The sequence below is a fragment of the Bombus flavifrons genome, chromosome 1 (assembly GCF_040668555.2).
Source record: "Bombus flavifrons isolate JBK064 chromosome 1, iyBomFlav1_principal, whole genome shotgun sequence".
NCBI lineage: Eukaryota > Metazoa > Arthropoda > Insecta > Hymenoptera > Apidae > Bombus > Bombus flavifrons.
Genome location: NC_138442.1, coordinates 7087165 through 7100813, shown reverse-complemented (window position 1 = coordinate 7100813; position 13649 = coordinate 7087165). Strand labels below are relative to the sequence as shown.

Genomic DNA, 13649 nt, shown 5'->3' with positions numbered 1-13649 from the left:
ATAGCTACGTATGTTATATTGGGTTGGCAACTAAGTGATTGCGGATTTTGTCATTAGGTGGTATTGACAAAATCCGCAACCACTTAGTTGCCAATCTAATAGCTGGTTATCTCCGCTAAAAAAAATAGTTGAAAAACAGAGGAAAAACCGGCAAATGGAGGATTTTCGAACGTACAAACGACGTGTTTACGGTGTTTGTCTTACTTCGCTATGGCAAGCATACGCTTGGCCGCCTGCTTTTCGAATAATTATCGGCAAGCTTCTCACTTTGCCAATAAATTATATCGCGTCTGGTGGTTGTTTTCTTGGGAAAAGCAGAAATTGACTCGCTTCGCCTAATAGGAATTCGTCGGCAGATCGATCTCTTTCTGGCTTAACCGAATACAATGAGACAATTACGGACAGAAGATAAGGGAAAAGATAGAAAACGGATTAGACGACAGCCCACCGGTAGGCCGGCAGGTTCCAATCAGCGTTTACTCGCAAACGAATATCCAAGGTATTTATCATGGACAGCTTTTTGTCGTCCTTCCATTTCATTTTCTCATCCAACGGTGTAGAAGGAGAAAGGCCGAGTGGTGCGTCAAAAAACGTCAAATCGAATTTCTCGCTCTCCTTCGCTGTCTTTCCAAAATTTCATGATATTTTCACCTGCGACAGATTTTACGTCGAATTCGTTGCCGAACGCTTTACACTCTGCATAGCAAATATACCGGATTTTGTTTCTATTATTTATTTCTAATATACGTAAATCGTATCATAGTATCGCAGTGCATACGGTTCGTACGTCGTTCGGTTCGCGTGAAACGAAGTAAAAGGCGAAGCGAAGGGGCAGCTAAAGAAAAATTGTGTGCATTCGACGCCAATGGGCAACGAATTTTGTCGATGCGTCCCATCGGCAGTCACAGAAATTTGACGCGATGCGTGGCGAGACGAGGCAAGACGAAACGAGCAGGAAGAATGGAATCTCAGCAGGACATTAATATCCAAGACTCGTGTTCTCTCGATAAAACGGCCGATTCCTCGCGCGCTTCTGCCGAATCTCACGATATAGATTAGTCGTTGATAAGATCGACAGAGCAGGTAAAAGGAGCGAGTTCTTTAAAAGGAAATACTCTCGTCAATGCGTGTCACCGCCGCAAAGAACCGCGCGATACCTTTGGCCTACGCGAATCCATACGTTTCGCTTGATTTCTCCTTTAATTCTCTCTCAAACCAATGTACGCCCGATCGAAGAACCACGCGTGATCGATCTTATCGGATCAGACGCTACGATGAAGCGACAAGTATCGTATCGGCAATGGCGACAATGGCAAAGATCGAGGAATGCTGTGTTACAAAAAAGCTTGCTCTCGGTTAATTTATCAATGTACACGGTTCGATAAAATTATCGTCAGACTGCGTGTTCCGTGCGCGCTGCTCGGAATATCCCTTTCGCGAAATTCTCGCAAGGACGAATCTTTGCCGCATGGAAAGTACGCGCGCCGATACCTCGTCTTTGTGTCATTGAGATGTCGTTCAACCGGACGTTTTTACAAAGCCGATACACATTTCACCGCGTCGTTGATTCTGGAAACGACAACGTGATATTTTATAGCGCCACTATTTTCCAATCCACTTCGTGCCACGCCGCATCCAGCAGAGATGCAAAAACTTGTCCGAATTCCAGCGCAATCTAAACGCGCGCCTCGGAACCTCAACATTCCGGTTAACGTTCAACTTTGGCTTTTCGGCTGGCGAAACGCTGGCGAGAAGTCCACCGCAGTAAAATCGACTCCCGTCGAACGTCAAAACGTCGCGTCGCCAAACCATCTACCACGCGATGCGTGTCGAACCACCGTTTAGATTTAGCCGCGGGTCGGTCGTTCTTTAGGTGCGAAACAATCGTGAAATGTCAGAATTTCATAGACATAACCTTTTCTTTCAAGAATACGCGAGCCGGTTTCACGAACGCTGTCATCGTATACCTACGTACGTCACTGAATCTCGTACGGATGCATGTGCGTCAAGTCGCATGCCAACCACATTGCGCAACTATCGCGCCGCCAGGTCGCCAGAATCCTTCGCCGAGGATTTTAGTAACGCCCGGTTTCGTTGCTCGTCGTAGCTTTCCGATCTGCCGAGTTTACGCGCCAGTCGAGAAAAGAGCGCATCGAAATAGGAAAGGTCAGAATTTCGGAAGGATCAGATTCCTACGCTCTACCTAGCGCGCACCATGCTGCACAATGGCGGTCGTACGGTGGTTGATTTGTGACCACTAATTTTCTGTTCGGACACCGGCGCAACCTCGGCCCACCCCGCCTCGACGCCATTAGACGGTCATTCGGAAAACCAGCGACCCGTATCCTGTGATATATCACGTTTGCCCACCGACCTATCCATAGATGCTACCTATTCTTCGCGCTTAACACGCTTCTTCCTCGGAATAACCAGCTCTTCAGCTTCACCAGCGTTTACCGAAAATCTGTTCGCCCGATCCGCCCGATCCGCCTCCCTTCGTTCGCTCTGCCCCCTTCCATCGTCTTCTATCTCCACTGCAACCATTCTGTCCACTAGATCTATTCCGTGCGACGTATTTTTAACGTAAACGGCGTTTACAAGACGCGAACGAACGATCAATTTGTACGGCAAAAGGCCGGTAACCGTTGGACTGTAAAAATGCTTCAGTCAAGCGAGTCACTTTTAGCGAAAGGTTTCAGCGTCGATTTTTAGCGGCGTACGTTCAACGTATGTCATTAAATAATTATCGTAGCGTCACCACTATTACCGTATTATCGTCATTGTCGTATCATCGCTATTGCGAGACGAGAAAGGAAAGAGCGAAGGTGCCCTCGCCCGCACGCTTTGCGTATTCTATCGCGAATAATTATTTCCTCGCCGACGCTCACGCGCTAATTCTATCGTTTAAGAACTTGCGAATGATTGGAATAATGCGAAGCGAAGCTGGTGAACGCGAAACGAAAGCGAAATTTGGTATATCGATGCGCCACCTTCGGCATCTTGACAAACATCGTTTTATCATCGATTGGTAAAACGTTGCGTGTTTAGGATCGCAATTATTTTACAACTTCCGAAAGAATTCAACACGCTTCGTAAACAGCGGATCGCACGGACCCATGAGCGGAACGTGCCATGATTATTCATCGATAACGTTATTGCTTGATCTAAAGTCTCTGGATGAACGTAGAACGTAGAAACTGATACGTGTTTGCTAGGTAAAATAAGCAGTGGCCCCAGAAGGATTTGAGCGCGTGGTCCTTTGTTTTCGAGAAATTAATGGAGAAATTGCGTTCTTAGTGAAGCAACCTCTTGCGTTTCGAATGTTTTGATTGCTATCTCGATCCACAAATTTGTAAAAACATGTAGCGGTAGTGTAATAAATAAAAATAATCAAAAATTTATGAAAATAAACTGTAAAAATGTAATGTTAAAAGGAACACAATATTAATTAATTGATTAAAGGAATTTATAAAGTAAAGTATAAAAAATACTTATTAGTTTCTCGAAAATAAAGGAGTATGCGCGCAAATCCATTTGGGGTTGCTTTACCATCGACCTAAAGCATCGAACGTATACACAACCAATTCATTCGAGATTTCGCAGTTCTTGTCATCGCTTTGTTAAATCTTTAAGAAAACCGTTACCATTTCACTGTCATGCTTGTAAATCTAAATATTCCTATCTTGATACCCTGAATCGTATTCGCTATCTAGCTAACAGTTTTTCCAGCCGCGTACATTTCTTCTCCGTGAGTGATGCGTCGTTCAAGCGTGCGATTTATGAGGCGTTATCTTGATCCTAACTTTACTGTTCAACCATATCTTTTCATCTGTATTGCGCAAAATTTTCATTCAAAATGTCCTTTTCTTTTCTCTTCTTCCTACCATTCTGCGTCCGATAATTACATTTCATAAATAAATTAACAAAAAAAAGAGTAAAAGACTGCTTAGGTCGAAATAAATCTTTCGTAAAGGTAAAGTATTAGCGGTTCTTATTATATGGTTTCTAATATATATATAAATATATGCGTGCTACGTCGCGATCGGTAATCGCGTTATCCCGATATCTCGATCTTCCGAAGCTTCCCTTCGTCCTGGAATTTTGGCAGGTGGCCCACCTGTCGACCGATTCATGCATTTCTACCAGACCTGCGATGCTCATGCTTCTAGGAAGAGAATACAATTTCCTTCGAGTGGAAGCTGGGGTCGAGGTTGGCCCAAAGGGATCAGCCGATTATCGTTTTCCTATCGGTAAACTGGTAGTCCTTTAACGACGATCGGTCAATCTTTGACACTTGTCCCTTGCTTGGGTTACGTAAGTTAACGCAATGGTTTAAGAGGTCGTATGGAAACGTTGGTCACATCGACCAGAAAGTATACAACGTGTAATAAAGGGTTGTCCAACCGACTTTTTCACCGATGTTTCCAAGGTGCCACTGTCGTGTACAATGTTCTTCGTGGAACATAACGACGACTAGACGACTGTATAGAATTGTATAGAATTTGTTCAAGCGTTAGACGGAGAGACAACGCAAACAACGAGTGATTCGGACGAGTGGTGTCCTAAGAAAGATAGGGATTGTGTGTATGTGTATGTGTGTGTGTGTGTGTGCGTTTAAGAGAGAGGGATGAGAAAGAAATGGTAGAGAGGCAAAGAAAGAGAAGGAAAATAAGGAAGAGTGAGAGGAGTGGTATGGAGAGCGCTCACATCACATTCTAGGCTATTCCGCATTCTGTTCCCCCACTTTCCATCGTCCACAAGCCACCGGCTCACCTCTACGCCTCCGTGACTGCTGGAAAAGTTGTATAACGAACACGTACGCGTGTACCTGACACGTACATTCGCCTCATCGCAGTGTTTCGCGTCTAGATGTATACGTACGTCGCGGACCTCTATACGAACACGGCTACCTATGACACGGGGACTCACCTGCGTGAACACGTTCGCCCGTGTGCCTGTGCGCTGCACCGCTGCAAATTCACCAACAGCACGGCCACTGGACAAACGACGAAGAACACGCGCACGCTCGGGGAAACACGCGTTCAAAGTTCCTTCTTGCTTGGCGCTGTTGCCAATTCCTTTTCCGATTTTCCTCGCCGATCCGTCGCACCAGGGTACATCTTCTCTTGCCTTCCCCCTTTCTTGCATTCTCACAAGACGTTGTTTCATTCCTTCCACCACGTACGAGCCGTTTAATGCAAAAGTGGTGTAAGTCGAAAAAGTTGATTACTCGTTAACGTAGGATAAACTAAAAATTCCGTAAGAGGACGAGTGGCCGATTCTCGCTTATCACGTTATTATCAGCGACCAACTAATGAAGATATATTTACACGGTTGCCGCGGAAAACGGAAGAACGATGCTTATGCTTTTGAGATGCACGGTTCGAGCAAACAGGCAAAAAGTTGACTTACACCACTTTTGCATTAAACGACTCGTATATTTTTCTTTTTTTCTTTCCCGTAACGGGACGATTTACCTCGCGCAGTTTCGCCAACGTCCTTTCAAACGTCCCATGCCAACGATCACGTTTTCTTTCGTTTTTTCCTCGCATACCACCTTTCGGGTCGACGCGACCACAGGACGCGACGCTATGCGATAACGTAGTATCGTTTAAAGTCAACTTCACGATCGGCAAACCTCTTGCGGACAAGGAGCTGACGCGAAACCGAGAAAGAGAAAGAACGAGCAAAAAAGGCGGGGGAAATGGCGGAGACACATATTCGAGTAGAGTGGCTGTTGCTGTAGAGAACCACAGCAAAACGTACGAAGATTCCATTACCTTACCTATTTCCTACGGTTCTTTCTCAATTGCTATAAGAAGCGTACAAAGTCGCGTCTACCTGTACGTTAAAAGGAGCGTCCCTCCTCTTAAAACGAACATGTTGAAGCTTTCCTCTCGAACGCGCCTCCGCCTTCTAAAAATGTATCGCGCGGAAAACCATCAGTTGAACGTATGAACACTTGAACGTACGTACGTATACTTCGACGTCCGTATATATGCTTGGACGTCTGTACGTATACTTGGACGTCCGTATTTATGCTTGAATATACGTACATATACTTGGACGTCTGTACATGTACTTGAACATCCGTATACATGCTTGAACGTACGTACGTGTACTTGGATGTACGTGCGTATACTTGGACGTCCATATATATGCTTGAACGTCCGTATATATGCTTGAACGTCTGTACGTATACTTGGACGTCCGTATATATGCTTGGACGCACGTACATATATTTGGACGTCCGTGTATATGCTTGAACGTACGTACGTATACTTGGACGTATCTCATTGCAGTATTATCGGAGAATGCGAACGCATTTTGAGTCACAGAACGAAGGAATAACAGAAACGTGTTTATGGAGTATTTGCGAGGAGCAGCGAACAGCAATGCGCTGGCCTGATCGCATGTTATCGCATGAAGACATCTTTGGATGGTAATGAGAGTGACAGCGCGCGGATCTGTACGCACGCGACTGTACGAGCGCTATGTTCAAATCGATTCGACGAGTTTGTAGAAGGAGGCAACGCGGCTCAACTTGTAATCGAAAACGAATAATTGACGGCAATTTATGAGCGCGGCGAATCATAGGGAAGAAGGTAGATGTCGTAGGAAGGTAGAGTATAATATCTCTAATACTAATAATAATAATAAGATACTCTGTAATACTAATATCTCGTACGATGAGCGTGACAAATTCAACAGTGTCCGCGCCGAAATTGTAAATTTAGCAACCACGTAATTTTGACAATGTACCCGACGTTTTCATCGAACGATACAAGTTTCTATCATTCGTCCAATGCCATCTGCGCGGAACAGAAATCGCGGCTTTCTCTTCGAAGAATATTCCGGATTCCAATAGAACAAAATGGGTCATACGCGATTCAGTAAAATAACGTAAAGCAAAAAATGTTGTGCGTCTGTTATCTCCGTATGAAACGGAAGAAACTTTTGGCACAACCTAATACGATAAGCGACACGTATACCTGTTCCTGTAAATCACGACCTTGAAACCGAGCATCTATGTAACTTCGCATGCCCATAAATGTATCAGGCTGTAACGTAGATAAGTTCGGGAAGATAAAAAAAAGTATGGAGTTTAAGCAAACTTACGTAACAACCGAATACAATTTGCGCTGCACTTGGTTCGTGCGACTGCATCAACCGCTACGTGTCTCTTTGCTTCTTCGCGCGGTTTCTGTCGCGTCTAAACGTCAGGATAACCATTTCGCTCTCGATGCTGTGACGAACAGCGTCGATGGCCGGTGGAACCGAGCGCGTGTTCTCCAGGAAGCACGCGGGAACGTTGGGAGACATGCAAGGGCCAAGGCCGTACGCGTAATTTCGTAGTCGCCGTTTTCTTCCCTTCGAGAACGATTCCACGGAAAACGAGGCAAAAGCGTTGCTCCGAATCGAAGAAACGGATTTAAAGAATAAGCTGGCGATTCGACTCGTCTAAGGCAAACCGCAAAACCGTAAAAGGAAACCGGCGGTAAATCGTAACAACTATCGTTACAGTTATAAGCGCTGTCGACGCAACAGTGATCAACCTTGACCAACCGCGGCAAGCGTGCAGAGCGCGCGATCCAAAAATATTCGGCCCAGAAAAGGTACGATACATCGGATGTCGGCGACAGTGGTCGCCTAAACGTAGCCAAGCGGCGAGCAACATCCTCGTTCTTCTCGCTGGCTGTGAAACCGGCGTGGCGCGGCGGTTGGTTCTGCCGGAGGTGGCGCGGCGTGCGCCACGCGCCATGCGCCACGCGCCACGCGCGAATAGCGACAGTGAAAACAGCCGCTCGCAGTCAGACGACATTCTCGATTTCAATGCCACGCCACGTTCGTCGCGTCGTCCTGCGCCGCTCAGACGCCTCCCTGTTCCGTTTATCCTGATTTTCCTCCCTCTCGCTCGTGTTTCCTCGACTACGAGAAATCTGCATCCTCTCCGGGGATAGGACTATAGCCTCTGAACACGACGATAATCCGCTCTAATGCATCGTCTGGCTAATAATCTGTATAAACCATTGCGCAGAAGAAATCACGAGCGGCCGCGCCTGCTCGACCAGCTGCTCTTGCAATTTGTTCGACACCCGATATATGTCTCTTCTTCGACGCGGATCGCGTGTTCTTCGAGAATTTTGCCAACCGATTAATCGTAATGGTGAACGCTTAGGGTTTAGTTTGCCTGGAATGTTCACCTTGAAATCGTATGTTTCGATTGTCGTTTGAAGGGCAGCGTCGATCCGTTTCGAAGTTTCGCGCCATCAAATTCGAGAAGACGTTACGCACGTTGCGTAAGAAGATGCGCGGTTCGTTCGAAAGCCGATGACGTTCGATTTTCGAGACGACTGGTGATAACGACAGGAAAGGATAATCCGTGTAAATACGAAAAGCAAGTAATTGCAAACAATCTAATCTCAATGTGACATTGGCCGCAGTGCCGATCTAACCTGCAACGATGTGTACCTTTTATAAGAATGTGTTTACCGGTGATAAGACGCTCGACGAGCGACGAGGGAAACTGAGAAAACCAACGCAGTCCAGCCAACCGCGTATTTCATAATTCACTCTTCTATATTCGCGGACGCTTCACTCTCTGTAAACGAACGCCGATCATTTCCTACCTTCTTCGTTCCGACCTACTCTCATTGCCTGACAACGATTCGCGACACCAAAATACCATACGTCGTTCTTCGATTTCACTCTGTTTCCCCATTGCTGTATCATCCTTTGATCGATTGTCGTTTTCTCCTCTTACAATTATTATTATTATTATTATTTATGTAATCGCGGTATCACCAGCTTAGAAACAGATTTGCTCTACGATTCTTTTCGTTCGTTCTTCCATATTTGTCATAGCTGGCTTGCTACAGCTCTACCAGTCAACTAATTGCTTATTTACGTGACCTATTCTACTCTGTTTCTACTTTATTACTATCTAACCCGTCGTTTCGTTGTATTTCGTATTTAACTTTGACGCTGTATGAGCGACGCGTCATTTTTTCTCACGCAACTTGTACGGCTCTACGTACTTTGGTTGCGGAACGTCGCGGTGTGCGTTCGACGGCTTTTGCCTGCGCGCAGAATCGCGAAATATCGCAGCTTGTGCGAAAACCGTGAGAAAAGGGATACAAACCGGTATTCGCGGAGGAAGATAACGGCTACGTTAAACGTCGTATCGGTGTCGAAGCGGTTCGCAAACGTCATCGGAAGTCAAACACGGATCAAGCCGAAAAAAAAAAAGAGAAAAAATGAAAAAGGCCGAGCAAATATCGCGTCCGTTTGCTTTTCAGGTGTCGTTCTCACATTTGCGTCTGCGTCGTTCTAATCGATGCACGCGATCATTTCACCGCAAATAGATATCCACGTTCCGTTCCTCTATCTAAAGATACGACTTGTGTGTTCGTTTAAGAATCCGTCAAAAACTTCTTATCGAAAATAAATTGTCCCACATCGACGATTTCTCTGAATATTACGTAACCAGCCATTAAATTTCCACCTAATAGCTAACGCGTGTTTACTATCGTACAAGACGACGGATTACAGCGCCTTTGCGAAAAACGTAAATCGCGGAAGACGGGTCGTGACCTTTGCCAACGCTCGGCCAATAATTTTATCGATTTGTTATACCTTGCGTAATAAGAACGGTCTTCGATCGACTGTTGCAACTATCTTTCCTAACTATCGAACGTTCTTCGGATAGTATCACGGTTATAATGTACATAGATCTGATCGAACTAAGCCTGATATTCCAGATTCTTTTAAAAAAAGCCAGCTCCTTCGATAAGAATCGTTGCCGAATTACCGGCCGAGTATCGCGTCGCATCCAATACGTCGTTCTAATGCTATCGCTTTATAAGAGACTGGGAACGGAATGGAATGGAATAGAATGGAACACTATCGCGAAAGTCTCGGTGCTCTCTCCGAACGGCGGCGTTACAAACCGAACGGAGACCGCGGTTTATGCTTGCACGTCGTGCTCCGCAGATACTAATCTTGTTTCTTGACCTATATCCGCCTTTGCGGCGTTGCGCAATACGTTGGAAAGGTGTCTTCGAAAATGCAACGTCTTTGAACGACAGGCAGCGAACATTTTACTCGTCCCCACGTTCCATGTTCCTTGTATCCGTCTTCTTCCTTGCGTGGATAGAAAAGTGTGATTCGTTAGCAAGAAGAAGCGGGCGATCGCGTTCGAAAATTCGGTCGAATGTTGACTGAAAGTAGTAGCGTGGTACCTACTGGTTCGAAAGTACTCTAAGCGAACGTGCGTTACATCGACTTTTGTCCCCTGGCTGTGCAAAGAGAGGATTTACATGCGTTTCACGGTTCCCGGCATTGCTGACACGATTGCCACGCAGCCGAGAGACACGTAGAATGCGTGTCGGTACGCATCTTAAAAGTCACTGCTGTTCACCGGTCTTCCTGCAGGCCGCACAGTACGCGCCGAAGGCTAAAGACCTCCTTCGGAACTTTTCTACTAGCGAGAAACGCCCCTGAAGCACGCGACTCTTCTATTACGTATCCATCTATGTATCATCCACTAAACGATTTTCGTCGGTTCGTTCGAACGGCCGCTACTATTTTCGAATCGGCCGACTCGCGACACGCTGCGCTCCCCCTTTCGGAACTTCTTAATAACGTATATCACGTATATCACGAATCGACAGACCTTGCGAGCAGCTAGCTTTTCTCGCTAAAACCCTGCCTAGAATGTCAATTCCTGTGTTTTATCCTGCCGCTTCCTCGCCATTCCTTCGGATATATCCAGTGCTCGGTTTACGCGATCGCCAATATCAACGATATCGTTGATATTCCGTGCCAACATCGAAATCTCTCTGGATACTGTGACAAACGGTTGAAAGAGAAACGATTAAAAGCTTCACGCGTCGTGGCATACACGAGAGCTATCGTTTCGTATTCAACGCTGCAAGTGACGCACGATTATAGGTTTATATCGATAAACATCGTTAATACTTCATATTTCATAACGGATTCACTACCGACCCGACCTAAGCGTTGTTGGTTGGTGTTGGTGTTGGTTGCGATGCACGATGCGTGCAAACGACGACGTAGAGATATACCTACGTTTCCCTGATCTTCAGTACCGCGTAGGTCAACGTTCAGAAAGGATTCCAGTCAGACTCATCATCCAGCGCTCCTCTTTCCTTGTCCTGCCTCTTTCTATCATTCTCTCTTTCTCCATATATATGTCTGTCTCTTTCTTTCCCTCTGTTTCTCTTGCCAACATGCGACTATACTATGCACGCGATCGGTACCAATGAGAGCGCACGCTCGCGTCAACGCGATTCAACTTTCTATTCCAATTGGATAGCAAACCGCGATCGAATCCTGTCCTTGAACGAAGACGCGCGAACCTTGAGTCACGATGGTATCCTTTTAGTTAACGCGATCTCGATTTCAATTCGGCCAATTGGTCGCAAATTCGGCTACGCTGCGAACGACGCGACACCACAGCCAGACGAGGTGGGACGTTTCGCGATTTTATCGAAGCGACACGTTCGCGAAAACGAAGCAGCGCGAAACGTTCGGACGGCCGGCAACCTTTACGTAATGACCGACTCGAGAAAGTAGCCCAAAGTCTGCCGGCTATAAATCAGCCGTTCAATAACACCGCCAATGCGCTTCTTTCTTTCCACCGATCCGATCTTTTAATTTTGACTCGTAGCGATATTATGCAAATAAGCCAAACTTTCCTATTGCCCGCCCCTTTTTTCTTTTTTTTTTTTTTTGTTTTTCATTCCCGATCACATCTAACGACGATTTGTTCGAAGAGTTTTGAAAAAATAACTAACACGACATAGTTAAAATTACACCGATGTGTCAACGATGAATCAACCGCATATGTGTGTGTGTGTGTGTGTGTGTGTGTGTGTTTATATCGTTCTATTATTCGAAATTTGGTTGTACCGGGTAGAAATCTGTTTCCGCGTACCGCGATTAATCGGGTAGCTGGATAGGGCATGGAGGGCAGGGCAAGACAGGCCAAGCTAGGCCAGAGTGAGATCCTGAGAAGAGAAGAGAAGGGAGAAGATAAGGATAAGGTAAAGTATAGTGAGGTAAAGCAAGGCAGAGAAGAGCAGAGTAGACAGGAGAAAGAAAGGAGGAAAGGAGGAAAGAAGGGATCTTGGAGGCCCCGGGCGCCGCAAGTATAACGGTACTTGGCGAGAGAGCGCAACAGAAACAGATAATCAACTAGCATCCGCCCAACCGAAAACGATTCGCGTCTCTTTCGTCTGCCTTGTCCCCTCTGTTTCACCCTCTGTCGATTGTTTTCCCCGTTAAAACTAACTAGCCGTCGATAACGTTACGAGACGTTGGCGTAACGAGACGATTTTTTAAGATACATTGCGATCGAATCGATCGATAACGTTGTCGTCACGACGTTGTCAAATGAGATTGCATAAAATATGCGGGCAAGAAAGTACGAAGGAACACGAAAGTGACAACAGCTACTCCATTCTCGGTTAGAAAAGTCAAATTTTTGCACGCGCTTGAAGTAGAAAGACACGGTCGTGTGTCGAGCCATTAAAATCCATCTCATTGGTATGAGAAGCGCAAAGTCATTTCACAGTTATTACAGCAGATACACCGTTGCTTTACAATCCGTCTCCCGTGTTAGTTCGTAATGCTAATGTGTTATATAGTCGAGACTTCCGTACCAGCTACAAAGAGCTTGTTCGCGAACATCAGGTATGCAATGCCACGAGGTTACCTTCTATGAGGTCTTCGTTGCTTCTTACTTACAACACCCTTATTGTACTGCCATCGGTCGATCCGCCACACTCTATACGCTCTATCTTACTCCCCTCCCCTTGTTGCGTTCCATTCTAATCGATCATTCTCGCGTCTTCGATTATCCGTTTTCGTGGATAACCGATCGTCGATATGGCGGTCGAAGTTCTTCCATTCTCTCGTCGTTCGATCAACGATATTTTTAAAGCATTGAAACGAACACGCTGTTCGAACTTATCGTTCCGACCGTCCTCACGAATGACGTGTCGTGCAGAGACATTCGCGGATTACGAACTACGATACTCGAACGTAGATACGAGCGTGGGTCCTCGTCGATCCACTTCGCGCCATCTCCCTTCCTCTTTCCAACGATCTCGTAAAACGTAATTCGCCTGCAACCGCGAGCGGACTAAACGGTAGCATGTCAATCGCGGCAGTGAAAGAAAATGATTCTATTTGTGAATTATCATCGAAGCGTTTCGACAGGTAGTAACGGGAAATTTGTTGGTTTCGTGCTGCTTCTAGGGAGTAAATTACCAGAGCGTATGTCGAACGAATAACGGTGTAGCAAGTTTATATTCCTTTTCCACGTGGTCGATGAAACAGCCGGTAAGTGCGAAGCACCTCGGACCTCTTGTAGCGCGTATCGGTAGAAAATCGAACGATTCGCGATACGATTCGCGGCGACTGGCGCGATACGGCTCGTGACGAACCGTACCGGAATACCAGCACCGGCCAGCCAAGCAGCGCCTTCTCGATCGACCTGTTGCCCTCTCGATCCTCTCGACTGGAACGCGTCTCTACGCGGAAACGCCACGCCGCGCCACGCCGCCGCGCCGTCGCCTTCGGCCTACCGCACCGTACACCGCGCCGATCACTGCCGAGTGTAT

At 46.3% G+C, this 13649-nt stretch overlaps 1 protein-coding gene across 4 annotated transcripts in view; it reads right to left on the bottom strand.

The window, feature by feature from the left end:
- The window catches only part of LOC138180497 (dendritic arbor reduction protein 1), a 45043-nt gene that overhangs the window by 24509 nt on the left and 6885 nt on the right, over window positions 1-13649 (bottom strand). Inside the window, exon 2 of one of the 4 annotated variants that reach the window (XM_069114415.1) lies at window positions 4930-5916. The exons of the other annotated variants lie outside the window; for them this stretch is intronic. Within the exon in view, the coding sequence (XP_068970516.1) occupies window positions 4930-5169 (240 nt within the window). The 5' untranslated portion in view covers window positions 5170-5916. The remainder of the gene's footprint in view (window positions 1-4929; window positions 5917-13649) is intronic. 4 annotated transcript variants of the gene reach the window in all.